This window comes from Maniola hyperantus, chromosome 6 (genome assembly GCF_902806685.2).
Source record: "Maniola hyperantus chromosome 6, iAphHyp1.2, whole genome shotgun sequence".
NCBI lineage: Eukaryota > Metazoa > Arthropoda > Insecta > Lepidoptera > Nymphalidae > Maniola > Maniola hyperantus.
Genome location: NC_048541.1, coordinates 12893601 through 12911974, shown reverse-complemented (window position 1 = coordinate 12911974; position 18374 = coordinate 12893601). Strand labels below are relative to the sequence as shown.

At 35.9% G+C, this 18374-nt stretch overlaps 1 protein-coding gene across 3 annotated transcripts in view; it reads left to right on the top strand.

Moving 5' to 3' along the window:
• The window catches only part of LOC117982889 (protein kinase C-binding protein NELL1-like), a 60130-nt gene that overhangs the window by 27236 nt on the left and 14520 nt on the right, over positions 1 to 18374 (top strand). For all 3 annotated transcript variants that reach the window (XM_069499102.1, XM_034969323.2, XM_069499101.1), the window contains exon 2: positions 8380 to 8487. In XM_069499102.1, coding sequence (XP_069355203.1) covers positions 8380 to 8487 — 108 coding nt within the window. The remainder of the gene's footprint in view (positions 1 to 8379; positions 8488 to 18374) is intronic.

Below are 18374 nucleotides of genomic sequence, written 5' to 3'. Positions count from 1 at the left end.
TAAGCATTTTAACGAATTATTTTTCAATTCAAGGGTTCAGCGACCGGTAAGTTTAGTTAGAGGCATTTCTGTATTTTAAACAAAATATGTCCTGGAATTAGGTGGTACATACTTATTTGAAGTATGTTTATGTAATTTGGTTCCAGAAGGGAATTGGGATTTTTTTCCATTTTTGCTCATTACGAGATAATCGATATTATACTGTCCTTATAATATTCATAAGTAATAACAATAAGTGAAACTGTAGTTAGAATTTAGAAACCTATATTAAAATATTTGATCTTACATGTATTATGTGTATGAAAATGATATGCATTACCTGGGTGTTTAAAATAGTCAAATACTTATAAAGTTCCAGAGTAATCTTCCGATTTTGGTTCCGTTTTTACGGTCCTGTACCCGAAGGATGCTAACGGCAGTCGGGACCCTATTACTAAGTCTTCGCTGTCCGTCCGTTTCTGACTGTCAGCGGGCTGTACCTATCTCGTGAAACGTAATAAGTAGAGAGTTGAAATAATCACAGAATGTGTATGTGTATATGTGTTTTATAACTGCTAAGTATAACAAATAATATAAAATTCAAAATGCTTGCCTTGAAAGTTTAAAAAAAAAATAGGTTTTATTTCTTGTATGATGGTACTTGAGTCTTGAACCCTTCGTGTGCGAGTCCAACTCGCACTTGTCTTAGTTTTTCTTCTTGAAAGACGGCACCCTAATAAAATTGCGTCATTTAACCCTCAAGTGACCACCATATGGTCAATTACTCACAACAGGTTTCATCCACGTGCCGGGTATCACAGGACTTCAATTAATTGTTGTAACCCTTCGCGTGTACCTGTGTAAGAGGATAGCTCATTTCACACAGCATTGGGTTGCAATACCCAGTCGTGTGTCACGCGGAAAATGAACAATTACTTACTCGACACTTAATTTTTAAACGAATTATACGAATCTTTAAACTAATGCAGTGATGAAAAAACGATTGTAAATAATTTAGAGATATAGAATAAAATATATTGTGAGATCTCATATTTATAGTAAAAATCATCCTATACATCCGTGCATTCTAGACGAAAATATTATGATTACTAAATATATAACTAAGATTACGGCCAGTAGTATACAGGCAGAAATTCATTAGAAAACTAAATAATAAGAAATTCTTGGAATACATCCAAAACTGTGATAAACCATTGTAAGAAGAAAAATTTTCTTGTGATTTTAGTTTTTCTCTAACAGTGTCGTGTCCATACTGTTGATTCATGAGTTTTGCAATTGGAGCTTTTTGCTGACGTGCTCATTCGCGGTATCAGTACCCTTATTATTATAAATGTGAAAGTGTGTTTGTTTGTTGGTTTGTCCTTCAATCACGTCGCAACGGTGCAACGGATTGACGTGATTTTTTGCATGGGTATAGATAAAGTCCTGGAAAGTGACATAGGCTACTTTTTATCTCTGAAAATCAAAGAGTGCCTACGGGATTTTAAAAAAACCTAATTACACGCGGACGAAGTCGTGGGCATCAGCTAGTTCGCTATAAACTCCGAGAAATGTAAAAAAATGCTCTTGTTGATTCCTCAGTATCTAAAATATACATGATCAAGCCATCGGCGGCCCACTACTGAGCGCAGGTCTCCTCTCAGAATGAGAAGGGTTTAGGCTTTAGTCTACCACGCTGGTCCAGTGCGAATTGACAGACTACATGTGATATAAGTTATGACAAACTAAATGACGCCCGCGACTTCGTCCGCGTATATTTAGGTTTTTGAAAATCCCATGGCAACTCTGCTATTCTGGGATAAAAGTTGCCTATGACAATTTCCGGGACGTAAGCTACCCCTGTACCAAATCTATATACCTATTTAAAAGAAAAAGCTGACTGACTGACTGACTGATCTATCAACGCACAGCTCAAACTACTGGACGGATCGGGCTGAAAGGCTTTTATAACGTAGACATCCGCTAAGAAAGGGTTCAAATGAAAATTCAACCCCTAAGGGGGTAAAATAGGGGTTTGAAATTTGTGTAGTCCACGCAGACAAAGACGCGGGAACAAGCTAGTTTCATATAGATCAATTAAACGAATGGGCTTTTAAGAATCCCGTGGGAACTCTTTAACGGGATTCTTTACACTATGTCCGACCCCGGGATGTTAGCTAACTTTGTCCCAATTTCATCAAAATCGGTTAAACTGTTGGGCCGTGAAAAGCTAGCAGACAGACACACTTTCGCATATATAATATAAGTACGGAAGTATGGATAGTATGGAAGTATAGATTAACACTAAGAAGAAAAAAGAAGGCTTATTTATCCGTGTTCTTAGTTATTCACACAAATCATTTTTACGGGATATTTTTAAAGGCATATTCAGTTAAGGAGATTCCCCCATTTAAGTAAGACGTGTTGTAATAAACTAGACAAAGGCACGCATATAAAGCATTTTCGTGTAGGTCTCCACAATACGAGGTGACTTGAGAATTCCTTCTCCCCTAACGGAAAGCTTTATTGCACCCTACGAGCCTTATTTTATTACGTGTGCACAATCTTATTGTGCCGTTTATTCGAGTTGTGAATTAATAAGAGATATAATTTCGTGATATTCTGATGACCATTGAATGTAGAGCTAAAATGTTTGCACTTAGCGAAAGAAAAAATTGAATTATCTTTTTCACGTACCTCAATCTTCGTGACGGTTACATATTCAGGGCCAGAAATACACGTAAGAAATCTAACAAAGTGTGACAAAAAATTGAACTACGTTTTTCACGTAAATCTACGTGACAATTACTTACGTACCTATTCTGGGGACCATAAGAAGTAAACGTGACACTGGAGTTACGGAAATCTGCTAAAGTTTGGGCAAGCCACGACACGGCAACACACATGTCACGTTATTTTACTTGAAACACTAGGCCCTAGTGTAATTTTTTCAGGATAACGATTTATCATCATCATCATCATGATCAACCTATCGCCGGTTACAAAGCACGGGTCTCCTCTGCGAGTGAGAATGGTTTTAGCCATTAGATAACGATTAAAAAGCTCATTTTAATAAAGAATGAGAAACTAAAAAACAGTATACAGGTTTTCTGTCCCTGAAAATCGTAAAAGCTTTTTCGACTGTTTCTGTTTTAATTTTACGACAGTTTTAGTGATAAAAACATATTGCAAACAAAAAATGTAATTAAAAAGAGCTAAAATGGCTTCACAAAACGGAAGATAATAGAGGTATCCACACCCCACAATGTAAAAAGCTTTCGACACAGCTCAAACGATAATTAATTTTCGGGGCAAGAGCCCGAATAACTGAAATTGTTCCGACTCGTTTAACGTTTTGCAAAACGGGCTAATTACTGCTACAGGCAATTTGATGAATTGCCTAATCGCTCATATTACTTACCACATTGTTTCTGTTATAATTACGCAGAATAATTCATTAATTTTATTAATATCATCATAGCTAAAGACAAGCGGATCATATGTAGGTATGTGTTTGATTTAGTTGATTTTAGTTTCTTCTTCTTCATGTATCTCTCCATTACTGTCCATTAAGCCAGCAGTCAGTTTCTTAGCTCCTTGTCCTTGGCTCGACGGAATAGTTCTCCGACTGTTTTTATTCTACGAAACATATAAGGGAGTGGCCGTGGATGTTTCGTAGCCATGACTTCTTTTTTCTTCCCATCTCTATTTTTCCTGCGATTAACCATGATTTTACACATTATTATCTACAGCATCTATCGTGTCGCTAAATATGGCCAAAGTACGAGATCTTACGCTGTTTGATGGTTCTAACTAATTCGGTCTTCCTCTGCATTCGGGCAAGAACCTCAGCGTTAGATACCTTACCTGTGCAGCTTATGTGGCCCTTAGTTAACTACTAAGCTATTCTTAGAATAATAGCATGAGCGTAGACATTGCTGGACATTAGTTTACCTGTATCATGGTCCATTATGAACCATGATACAGATACACTATTATTTGGTGTATATACGGCTTTGAGTTATCGCCTGTATTAAAATGGTAGGAGCTAAAGCATTGAGTAAGCATTACATTACAAGATTGAAAAAAAGTATCTCTAGTGAATAAAACCCTTGCTTTCTATTTTTAAAGGGTTTTAATCACGCCTAAAAGGCTATAACCTAGCTATTAGTTACAAATTAATCCCATAGCAGACTGAATCACATTGCAATGTTCAACGTTTTTTCCACTCGATAAACTGCACCAATGTAACATAGTATCAAATAGAGTTCTACCTCTTTTCGCTTCGTAAACCGTGATAGTATAGCTGAATTTTAAAATAAAATGGAGCTTTATTCCATTGAGATTAAAATCAAATGGTTTTAGCAGGAATTAACTCGGGACGGGCATATTAGGGTTGTTTCTAAGTGCAGTTTTACAACAGTTCCTTGAAAATTGCACTAGACGTATTTATGATCGCGTAGAGAACATTTATGGCTCCACTAAAGGCTATATTATTGCATAGTGGCCTGTAAGGGATGTGATATCTATTCTAGCAGTAGTAATAATGTTATGGACCCTTATCATTTGTATTTTGTAGGTAAAGAACGTACGTAGGTACGAAGATAAAATGAAAACATATCTATGCTATTTCTTTTTAGATATACCTACAACGTATATATTTGTATATATATATCTGTCTGCCTGCTAACCTTTCACAGCCCATCCGTTCAACCGATTTTGACGAAATATGGTACAAGGATAGCTTACATCCCGGGGAAGGACATACCCTTGTAAAATCAAAGAGTTCCATTGCATTCATACGTATATATCACAAAAAGGGATTATGTGGTGTGGGCCCTAACCTTTTTAATTCTGAGAAACCCGTAGGCCGAGCGATGGGTTGATGATGATAATGCAAGCGAACTCCATCGTAGGCTGCACCTTCACTTACCATGAGGTGATCATAGTCAAGAGCTTCATATACCTATATTTAAAAAAGCTATGCTTATAGGATAACCCTACATAATGAAAAATTTTTTGAAGACATGATGAGCAGTTATCTTGAGCTTTTTCAATCTTGATGTCCCACTTCAAGACATCAAGAGTATTGTTCGCACAAAACAATACGCGTTAAAATAGCACATTCATTAGCAGCGTAGCTAGTTTTCATTTGGCCCCCTATTCGTTGCTATATGATATAGCTCTGCTAGACAATCGTGAATCGAGCTTATAGTAGGGTTACCATATATATAAGTGACCTGCAATAATTAATTATTTCTCTCAACGATTTTTTTATAAAATTATTATGTTTGACAGTAGCAGTTTGATTATTTCAATGTATAAGTAAGAGTTTTATTTCCCGTGTAGGTATTGTACATCAATGGTGCTTAGTATTAAATGTTTAAGTGCATATTATATTATAATTAATCTATATGTCTAGTTAGTACATAGAGATATAATATGCAGAATGTATCTATTCTAAACGGACCCTAGGTGCATTCGAGAGGAGCCCCAAGAAAAAGGATATAGGAGGTACACTGGGCGTACACATCAGAGCTAGGTACCTACATTTCTTTTCTCTAGTTCTCGCGATTATTGCAAAGTCATTTTGCTCTCAAACCGGGAGCAACTGGCAACCCTAGCTGGTACGAGTAGCAAAGCGGCAGTTTACGGGGCAATCTGGGCCGTCAACTTGTATCAGTCTACTCGTCCGAGGGAGGCAGACGAAGTGGCGACGGCTGGGCGCCTACGTAGGGATGACACACTCCTCCAAACTACTAGACCTATAATAAATTAGGCTATGAATGGAATTGCTGCTAGACTTTTCCTAGGACCTAAATATTGAACGTTATTTTTAGGTATTACCTACTGAACCCAGTTACTTTATTTAACACAATATTTATGTAAGTTTATGTAATATTTGAAATGCCTTACGCCTTGTTATTATGGATCTATCCTCCATACTAAAAAGGCGTAAGGCGAAAATCTTGCGAGTTCAACCTACTGTACCTATGTTACGTACGACTCAAAAGCGTATGTCGCGCCGTTGATGGAAACAGGCTGAAGACAAGAATGTTTTCTAAATAGTCATTAAAAATTGGTTAGATTTTCTTATGATACATTTTATAATCAGTGATTGATCTAAATAGAAAAATAACAAGTATTATGACCACGATGAGATATAGCATCGAAGTGTCCATTGTAACTACGACTGAAGTTACAAATACCCCATTGTAGGTAAACATTTTCTAACATTGTAGTTAGAACATGCTATAGTAAAGTAAATAATAAATTAGTATCTAAAGTTAAAAAAATGCAGACCCTACTGCACCCTTTTTTCCAGGCGTCACGAAAGAGTCGGCAACGAGAGATCTCGACATAAGCTGTCGCTTTTCCATTGAAGTCGGAATTAAGAGAGCGCCTCTGTACGACTCGTTAGTACTAATTCAGTTTTCAGCTCAAAAACCCGCCGCTTTGATAGACGGCTCTGTGACGAGAAAAGCGCTCTAAAGAGAAAATTAAACCTAACCAAATTTGTTTAAATTTTCCTGTGGGAGTTTGTAAAGTGAATGAAAATTAGCACGTACAAATAAAGTTTGAAATCTCCCAAAATTCTGTCAGAAAGTAGTTTTGAGATGCTTTCTTTATTGTTCTTAACTTTTAAAGCACTAATCTAAACAAATATTCAATAGATGTTTTTTCAAATCTTCACCAACAGATACAGTATCTCTCCACAAAGGTACTTATCTATTTTAGTGTAGGTACCAAGGCGTATCAGCTGATTAATAACGCCTTTTTTCTAAAAAGCCTAGAGTAAAAAGAGACAACTTATCGTAACAACAATAGAATTATTATTCTAGGGTCTCATTTAGGCTAATTTTTGACTCGAATATCAGCCGTAGCTTAGCCGAGGTCTACGCCGCTACGCCGCGCTACGTGACTACGTGACCGACTAAAATTTGATGGATGTTGCTTGTACATAAAGACATACGAGCTCCCGCCTTACTTTATATTTCGTACCTACTCGAGAGACAGAACAAGCAAAAACTGGTTAATACATTCTATAATGTAATCTTATGAATGAGAACGTACCTTTTGAGAAATTTAATTACATATATTTTGTTTAAGAAAAGTTATATGATGTTGATGGTAATAAAGAATAGCAGGATGATGTCTTATTCAGAATGCTGTACTTTTTTGCTAGGCAGTTTTTTTAGTTATGTGGACTTAGAAGGTACAAGTACATAGTTTATGTGCGGGGGGAAACAATACCTCTACTTAATCACAGTAAATAATTAATAGTGACAATACGACTGCCATTGAATTTAGGTCTTTCTTACTCGATAGATATTTACTAATGTTACAAATACGAAAGAGTGCTTGTTTTTTACCTTTTCACAGCTCAATTGTTAAGAAACATATTATTTTGACCAGGAGTTATTTAGCATCCAGAAGACGACCTAGCATAATTTTATCCAACCTAAATTCTCACGGCTGAAGTTCCTAGGATCAGCTAGTCAGTTCTTTCGTTTGCGATATGGATCCATTTCAAAGTTAGTTCCATACTTGGTACCTTTAATTACACGGAATATTGAATACTTTTCCAAGAAAGAACTAAATTCGTACAGCCTTAGCGATCCACTTACAAGGTCGCCTACTGGTATAATATTTACAGTAACATCGTCTTGGATCGATATCCTTACTGTTTGTTCTCAATTTTTCGGCTGAGACGTATTGATTTGAGGAAAGTAGGCCACATTTTATCGGTAATCAAGTATACATTTGATTGTCGAAACAATCATTACTGCGAAAACATCGCTTTTATAGCTTGCCATTTTATGTAGCTCTATTTTTAACAGTTGTCTTAATCAGTTTTTGGGACTCATGGGAACTCTTTGGGATTGTATACTTTTTATACCGGAAACATGGAAATTTTCCGGAATGAAAAGTATGACCACCTCCAGGGTGCAAGCTACCAATTTTCATCAAAGTTGGTTAAACTATTGAGCCGTGAAAAGGCAACAGATAGAGTATAGACACTTTTGGATTTATAATAATGAATAGATATTTGAACTCCTTTTCAAGTCATTGTTGTACCTATATACCGATACGATGTGTTAGCAACTTTCGATAACCTCTAAAGGAAAAGTATAAAGCGGATTGAAATTTTTTTTAGTTAAGGATAAGAATTAAGTTAAGAATAATAACAATTTTCCTGTACATTACAACAGACGTATGTTATAATTAGCTCGGCTCATAGCACAGATAAAGGGAAGAATCCGAAAACCGTGAATTTGACAAAAAAAAAACAAAAAAGTGTTATTTCTTGTACGATGGTACAGAACCCTTCGTGTGTGAGTCCGACTTGCCCTAGGCCATTTTTTTACGTTTTTAAATGAACGTAATGTGTTGTTGCAGCCACCGAGCTAGACCTGCTGGCCGCGCTGTCGCTGCACAACACGTCACGCGCCGGCGTCAGCGGCGCTCCAGGCATGCAGCCACAGCGGACCGCCTACGCCCTGCAAGGTACCTAACTATATGAATACTAATCTATATAATTATATAAAAATGATTCGCCTTAATGTATATACGCGCATACTTTCCGAACGACTGCACGAAATTGGTTAATTCTTTTTTTTGTTGTTTCTTATTGTCACGACAAGGTTTGAATGAAAGAAAATTTTTGGAAAATACACGGGAAAAGACATTTTATCTATCTCTACGTAGTATAAAATAAAGTAGCTTCCCGCTGTCTGTATGAACGCTTAAATCTCATAAACTACGCAACGGATTTCAGTTCGGTTTTTACCAATAGATGGAGAGAAAGGTTTATATGTATAATTATTAAATATAGTTTTATATTAGTTTGTTGAAAAATTACGATAATTGTTTAAAATGTTGGAAGAAATCAAGCCGACGCGACTGTGAGTTCTCATCGAAAATTCACTAATGTTCTATGCTAATATTATAAGAGAAAAGTAGGATAAACTCAACAACTACTCAACCGATTTTACCAAAACTCTTTCACCTATAGAAAGCTACGTTATCAGCAAGTAACATGGCTTACATTTTATTTTCAAAAAGTTAGAAATCCCTAGGAAAATTGTAACAATGCATATTGCATATGCAACAAAAAGTAGATTGGTTTGATAGTAGAGTCTGATAGTAAAGACAATTAAACGAAAACACCACGTCTACGTATATTGTGTAATGGATCGTAAACATTGCAAGGCGGAAGGTGCAAGGTGCAATCCATTTCAGGTGTAATTTCACTTAGAGCCTCTATCCAATGGCGGCGGGCGACGGCACACCTCTTTACATTATTATCCAATGTTGTTCCTCACATGTACCTAATATGATTCATTCATTTTATTATGTATCTGTATCTGTCTATTATTTAAATTACGAGTAGGTACCTAAAACGTACGAGTAATACGAGTCAGCAAAAGGTTTTACTGACTTATCTACAAAGACCGCAATTACACTTACACGACAAATTATACCTAATCAAAAATTCTACGGGTTTTTAACGTTTTCGGTATTGACACCTAAGAATGTGTTACGAGTCTGTATGATGTATAATAATCGTGCTGTAGATAATAATAATTAATAGGTACATAGGATAGAAAGTGTTGACTAAATATCACACTAATATTATTATAAATGCGAAAGTTTGTATGTGTGCGTGTGTGTATGTATGTTTGTTACCGTTTTCTTATATGTGGAAAATATACCTACTTTAATATGCTTTTCTTTCTTGCCTACAGCCTAACAATTTTAGGCTTGCATGTATCACATAATTTACACTTCTAACCACATACCTAATGGCGATAAACATATTATTGCATTGTTATTTTAAGTCGATTAGGTTTGCACGGTCTTACCTTGTTTCCGGGGCTAAAATTACAGCCATTAAGAAGGCGCTAGTTATTGGAAAATGAAATGAAAACGAAGTGGAATATTTAATTTTCTACTTTGTTCTTTTGATTTCGTTCCATAAAATTAGCCTTTCAACAATAATCTGACTTTTCAAGTTGACGTTAACTGTGTTTAAATTAACTCTGTTGGTATGGAAGTCAAATTCTTAATTCGACATTTCCATACAATTTTGGCAGATTTAACGTTGACTTACGGAAGGGTGCATTTTTTGGTCACCTACTACAATGAAGATCCCTCTATGAGTTTCCACGGTTGACCCTCGATGGCAAAATAGCTGGAAAAAAGACACCTGGCCATCAAAGAAGAGAGTGGTTTTATGATATAAGGGTCCGACATAAGTAATAACTGAAGATAATTCAAATTATAATAAGCTTCCAAAAGATATTTAAAAATACGTCTCTCAAAAAGTTCAAAGCTTTCATAAAATGCAAACTTATTAAAAAATCCTACCACAATGAAAATAATTATACTTTGACTTTGATTGGGCATGACCGCAAAAGTTTTTGCCTCGCTGACAGTCGAGTTTCATTTAAAAGAGGGAGAGAAGAACCGCATGATGAACGTTAACTTAAAAAATTACTTAAATTCGAGGCTCAGATTAACAAAGTACGGAGAAAACAGAGCTTTCATAAACTGCGATAGGAAGTAGTGCAATATTGCTACAATCCGGTGCTTGTGTTTGGATTATGAATCGTTTTTATTTCCGGATAAATTCAAATCAAAGGGGACGCACCCCAGTCACTTCGTTTGCAATTCTTATAGTAGAGAATCAAAAGTTGTATAAAGGCAAGTTTATTGACACGCTTCGATGGGATGGGTGCTTTACCGCACGTGCCGGACATCGCGAGATGAAATTGCATTTTTCCTGACATAAAACCACTACGAAAAAAAGACCCTCGAAATACGCATACAATCATATTATTATGAGTTCATAAAGGTAATTCAAAATTCTTGTTCTGTCCCATATAATGAATAAAAGGGATAAAATTAATAATAATAATATTATGACTCGACAATTCAAACCGTGACGTTTACAAGTATTGTAGCAATTTTGCAAACTTTTCTTCATCATTGGCTGGATACCACACCAATACCAATAATAATCCAATACTATCTAATAAAATAAAATAAATAAATGAAAAATAAAAAGCCTTCAATTCCCATGTTCCAAGTGATCGCTATTTATTATGAAACACTAACTGATGCCCGCGACTTCGTCCGCGTGGAATTAGGTTTTTAAAAATCCCATGGGAACCCTTTGATTTTCCAAGATAAAAACTCCTTCCTATGTCACTCTTCAGGTCTTTATCTATACCCATGCAAAAAATCACGTCAATCCGTTGCACCGTTGCGACGTGATTGAAGGACAAACCAACAAGCAAACACACGTTCGCATTTATAATAAGGGTACTGAATACACCCCTTTGCGAGTTAAGGCCTAGTAGTATCTAATCTAAGTAAAATGATCTAATAATGGGTTTTAAATAAATGCATTATTTGGAAAGTGGGCTTGATCCACAAATCAACATGTGTTTTTAGATGATTGAAAACATGAAACATCCCGAGGAAACTTCACACCTTGATATCCTTTTTTTTTTTTTTTTCGTTCGGGTAGGAGGAAAATCCTCATGGATGCCTCCGGCATGCCCGACTCCACAATGGCCCACGGACTGAAAACCTCCTCCCCCCTCCGCTCTATCTTTCAGGTAAAACCGTTGCATTGCACCTTGATATCCTGGATCAATGTAAATGACAATAATAATTGTAGCAAAGAAGGAGCACAATACATATATCTTGAAGGGTCAAAGTAAATCTGCATATACCTATGCTCTTCTGAAGAAAAATTCAGATATAAACGTTATTTCATGCCTGTTAGCTAATTTTGTAATATGAGACATTTTACATACCCTTGGGCTTACATTAATGTATCTGAAACTGGAAATCTAGCTGTAATCTCTCGTGCAATTGATTGTAATCCCCCAGGGCTGTCCCAAACAGTCCATTATCAATGAGCGGCCGTAATCCTCCCGGCAAATAATCCATCCCTCAGCGGGTGCCGCAAACGGTGATTAACGCACCGAGATATGAACTCAATCTGTCACATTCGAATAGGGTTGTCACTGGTGGGTTGCCTATAAATACTGATTCTGCAATATTAGTCTTCATTTCGTGACTATTTTGGGGTACCGATTCTGGTTGGGGTTAGAAATATTGGCCACGTTCTTAGACTTATTTGATAAATAAAGCTCTGACTTAAATACCTCTTTTTTAATTTTGGTTGGTTTCTTAACTTTGATTAGTAAACGTTATTGGTTATTAGGCAAAACAGGAGTAATTTACAGGTGCCTATAACGTCGGTTATATAATGATCGTCGATGCCAAACATGATACATATTTCGTAGCACCTGCACTGCAAGGTATACGCCTATTATATAATACAAATAAATATTTTAAAGTAGAATATAATAATTATATATTTTTAGAATGTACACTTTACAATTAATACTTTTGAATGTAGGTATAGGTAACTACTTTTTCAGCAAAACGAAATGTTAACGTTACTCCAAAAGAAAGTGTAAGGTTATTTATTGGTTTAATTTGAACATTATTATTTCTGATTTGTCAGCAGCCCTAGTGAAATGGGGACCTGCATTTTCACACGATTCACTTTACGTGTCGTAAAGCGCACCATTAGGCGAGATGCGAGATGTGAGCTGTGAGCTAGCTTGCGTAATTGTCGAAGGGTGGCCGCCCTAATTGTAGGGTCCGCTTTGTGTCGGTGTCAAACGTCGGCCCATTGTCTACAGAACAGTACTATTTAGCAACATGGCAATCTACCAAAACGTACTGACAGGTTCACTGCTACATTTGGACACAAGATATCATATCTTCTATAGTATATATAAAAAGTAAAAGCTGACTGACTGACTAACTGATCTATCAACGCCCATCTTAAACTCCTAAACGGACCGGGCTGAAGTTTCGCACGCAGATAGCTATTATGACTTAGACATCCGCTAAGAAAGGATTTTTGAAAATTCAACCCTTGGGTTTGAAATTTTTGTAGTCCACCCGGTCGAAGTCGCTGAAGTAAGCTATAGTATCTTAAAAAGACAAAAAGCAATCTAATAGATCTATCGTGTATCTCTGGTACAGAAAACCAGTAGATAGATCGATGCTATCCTTCCAATCCATCTTAACAGAATAAGTACAAGTTGAACAGTGCGGTGACCTGATTTCTCGGTATTTTATACCTACGAGAAAATATATTCTCTTACTAGCTGATGCCCGCGAAGACTTCGTCCGCGTGGATTTAGTTATTTAAAAATTCCGTGGGAAATCTTTGTTTTTCCAAGATAAAAAGTAGCATTTGTCACTTTTTAAGTCTTTAACTATATCCATGCACAAAATCACGTCGATCTGTTGTGACGTAATTGAAGGACAAACCATCAAACAAAAATACTTTCGCATTTAAAATATGGGTAAGTAAGGTAGTGATTAAATATATCACTTGCTTTAAAATAGATTAAGACGCTTCTGTTTTGTATATATCAATAGGTCAACTGAAGAACGATGAATCTGTCACAACAATAGCATAACCCTCGCACAGCCACATCCAGCTGAGTATAACAATTAACAATAGCAATTCAATACGTCTGTCTGTTTCAGACATCGATTCACTCCGTTGCCGTATACCATAGTCCATATCACGATAAGTCTGCAAGTGACAGCCGTCATTCTTCGCAGACCATTCGGAGACCATTGATGATAAATTGATGACCAATGATGCAAAAATAATGGACAGCAACTCGTAGCCCTAATTTGCCACTTGACATACAAAAAGCTCTAGGTATCAATCGAATATAGTCACTTTGTATTATAAATTTATTCTCTTCTAAGCTGTTTAAAATGCCTAGTATAAGTTATAGAGAAAATATCATCATAATCATCTCAACGCATCACGGGGCAACTACTGAGAACGGGACTCCTATCGGAATGAGAAGTGTTTAAACCATAGTCCATCACGCTATTCAGGTGCTACAATTAATTATTGACATTGATTCAGAATATCAAGGATCAAGTGCGTTCACGCATCGTAGAAAACATTAATGGAACTCTCAGGCAGGCATGTAGTTTTTCTCGCGTTGTTTTTCTTAACCGTTAAACAAAATTCATCAGCTTTACTTTCAACAGTTTTTCGAAACATTTCAAATTCAAAAGTTTATAAGTTGAGGACCTCTCTTTTCTTATCATTTTTAGGGTTCTGTACTTCAAAAAGAAAAAAGTAACCCTTATAGGATCACTTTATTGTCTGTCTGTCTGTCCGTCGTGTCTGTCAAGAAAACCTATAGGATACTTCCCGTTGGCCTAGAATTATGAAATTTGGTAGATGGGGTAGGTCTTACAGCACAAGTAAAGGAATAAATCCGAAAGTCGTAAATTTGTGGTTACATTACAAAAAACTTGTCATTAGCTTGCAGTGTTGCACATAAAAATGTTAAAATATCTTGCACGATGGTACGGAACCCCTCGTGTGCGGTCCGAGCTCGCAGGCGACCTTTCTTATCGTCTAAGCACTAAACTTCATCTCAGCTCTCATATAGCTCTTCATTCATAATAATTATTAATCAGATTCAAATATAGGCTAGAATATTGAGCAAAACCTTCACTGCCCACTATCCACCATCTATTAGTATTAGGAAGTAGTTACACATAATATGACTTAGTTAATGGTAATATTTTAAGCCTAATAGGATTACTTTATGCTCATATTTTAGCACCTACACTTAGTTAACTTTCAGACGTTTTTTTACTGAGCATGAACCAAGATCGAAAATAGAAATAACAGTATAGTATTAATGTCTTTACAATTAGGTAAAGCTTTTCTACCAAAATCAAAGAGTTTTTTTTGGATTTTAAAAAGGTCTCTGGCTACTTTTTATCCCAGAAAGTCAAAAAGGGTCCACGCGATTTTTAAAAACCGAAACTTACGCGGAAGAAATCGTAGGCATCCTCTCCTTAATAATTCTGGTTATGACTAATGAGTGTTAGTGCATTACCTTTGTTCTAATTTAGTATTAAAATATTTCAAGCTGTTTTTTTAAATTGTGGTCCATTAATTTATTTCATGCTTTTGTAAACGCCATATCCTAAGCGTGAGTTTGTGCCCACTTGCGTCACTGAGCTGCAGTGATTTTGCTCACTGATCCGTTATAATTCCAAAGTGAAGTCTTGTGACACGCTAAAGCCAATGCTTCTGTGAAAAATCATAACTGGACAATGGAATGAATTTATTTATATTTGTAGGAGTCATAAATTTAGGGTTCTTGTAATAAACATATTTAATTAAATTGCAGAATGGAGTTCTGCCAAAAATCTTTGCAGATTCTGCTTTGAGGACTTATATTCGCAAAGTTAATGCTGTATAGAAATCTGTATGGTTTTTACTACAAGCTTTACGTAAAACTTTGAGCTGCCTGAAGGTATCAGCATCCAGCGACGAACTTGTGAGACGTTCTAGTAGAAACTAACAGTCATTCGACTCTGCTCGGGCTATGTCAGTGCATTCCTTCATGGCATATTGTACGGTCCAAACGGTTGTAAAAAACGGTCTGTCCGTCAGTCTGTCTGTCTGTCAAAAAACTTAGAGGATACTTCCCGTTGACCTAGAATTATGAAAGGCAGGTAAGTAGGTCTTATAGCACACGTAAGGACAAAAATCCGAAAATCGTGAATTTGTGATTACATCACGAAAAAAAATTAAAATGTGCTCATGAACAAATAATTAATTAGTATTTTCAACTTTCAAAGTAAGATTAATATACCAAGTGGGGTATCATATGAAAGTACTCTACCTGTACATTCTAAAACTTTTTATTTAGTATGTTAAATAGTTTTTGATTTATTGTAAAAAATGACGAAAAAATACGATTGTAGCGCGGAACCCTAGGTGTGCGAGTCTGACTCGCACGTGGCTGGTTTTTTTTTTTCACTTTGGCTCGAGCACTTATATAGAGAAAGTCTATGATAAACTACTTCGGTGCTATTTGCCACTGTCTGCCTGTAAAATGTACATTTCCCTCTCTAGATGCTGTCAAGTTTGCATTCCATACTAGGCGGATATCAAAAGGGATGAGTGTCGTGTCATAACTATAGCCAATAAATAAATTCGCCGCAGGGTGCCATACAACGGTGTTTACACAAAGCGGAGCAAATATTTGTATGTGGCTAAATTTGACAAGGGTGGTTTAATGAAACCAAAACACTTTGGGGTTGCCCATAAATTTCTGTGTCCCGTTAATGCTCTCGCGTTATGGCATAAAATAAATTTGAGCTGGATTTCTTTAGTCGGACGATTGATGTATTTTATTGCCCAATGCAGTGCTTTTAACTAGCCGGTTATAGTTTCCGTTAAAGTCTTCCTCGCCCTGTTTTGGAGTAGAACTTAATATACCGCATTCGCTGGATATTTTTTTATGAAAATAGATAGATACAAATAAAATTGCTAGCTGGAAATATTATATCCTTAGATATTATGAGTATACCTATACTTTCGCCATTTGTTGTATTTGTGTTAGTGTCCAATCTTGTTTTTCTTTATTCAAAGCAGTGTTGAAAACAAGAATTAATATTAGCAACCTATAGTTTACTGTGTAGATTGAGGACTCAATTTCGCCAGCGCCAAAATTAAAATATGCTATTGTTGTATACCCTAATATTATTTTAGCGAGCGAAAAGTAAAATATGAAGCAATGTAATAACAATCTTATTCCTCCGAGGGAACATAACCAACCGACATAATAAGACCTCTCGGAATATTAAAAGGCATTCAAATGTTGTACGAAAATACGCATATTAAAAGTTCAAAATACAATGGATGTTTTCGTAAATCGTTTTGAGACACCGCTAATAGATATTAAAATATATTAATTTTGACAGCAGTAAATTATGAAAAGCATAATTTAGTTACTGATTAAGGTTACCTACACATATTTTCAGATAATGCCTTATACTTTTATCAATGTTAGAATTATAGAGTAGCATTTTATTTCCAAACAAACGACTCTCAAGACTGTCTGAGTCCGTCTTTTCTTGAGATTAGGCAGGTTACAATCTGGGAGCGTACTGCATTATTATCCCAAGAAATCCCAGAGCATTATGCGACGGATAGGAAGAGGTCGCGACCCTCAGTAATGCTGCCGTGCGTCGTCCTCTTGTTAGAAAGCGGCTAACCCTAAAAAGTAATTTTCGAGTTATCTCCAAAAAATGTGGGAATTTTGTAAAACTAACGATTCTAAAGAAGTTTGCTACATAAGACAAAGGTTTTTAATAATTAGTCTCTGGTTTTGTTCTAAGTGGTATTTTTTTGAGAAATATCAGTTTTACAAAATACCCACGTTTTTTGGCAACAACTCAAAACTATTGTTTGGGGTTAGCCGCTTTTTAACGACAGGGTGAACATACGACACATAGAGAGTATAAGGTAAGATAAAAAAAATAACGGCGAAGAAATAATGCTCCTAATCTCATCTCATGAATGTGGATAGAATTCGGAAAATTCATTTCATTTTCACAAAACATTTGCCAGGCAGTAGGCATCTAAAGGAGTTTTCTTCGTTATAGAAACCACACCGTGTTTGAATACGAAGTAATCCACTTAGATTGAATAGCTTATCACATGGAAATAACCTTAATATTTATTGTGGTACTGACGCAACTCTCCTATTATAAACAAGCACTATTAATCTATAAGGGAAATGTTATAATTCCCATAGTTCTCACGCAGTTTTCACTTTTTATGGAACTAGATGCCAAATCAATACTGTGATCTTTGTATTTTTTACAAATAAAGAAATAATAAAGATATAAAGAGAGTATTATTAGGAAAATCTTTTCTTACCGAATATTTTTCTTCAACTTTCACCGTCCACTGTTGTGTAAACTGTAAACAACTTCGTTATTTGTAGTTCAAATTATTTTGCTAACTATTTTTTTTAGTTCTCGGGTTTCAGAGGGCGTAAATACTTCTCGAAGTTCAACGCTCTGTCGGGAACTTGTCGGGAAAGTTTAGTCAAAAGAGATTTTGTACCGGATGCGAATTATTGCATTCAAACTTGCTCTTGAGGTAATGACTGACTCGTCTCTGTAGAAAATTGCTTTCTGAACTTTTGATAGTTTTTTATTGACTGTACTGGAAGCTTTAGTTTATTTTCTTGTGTAATTTCTTATCTTGTGAAAAAAGTCGGTCAAGTGCGAGTCGGACTCGCACACGAAGGTTTCTGTATCATCGTATAAAAATAACACTTATTAATTTTTTAATTTTCAAGGCGGCCTTTTTGAAATTTTTATTATTTCCTGTTATAGCAACAACAGAAATACACATTCTGTGAAAATTTCAACCTGTTACGGTTGACGAGATACAGTCCAATGCCAAACAGACGTACAGACGGACGGACAGCTGAGGCTTAGTAATA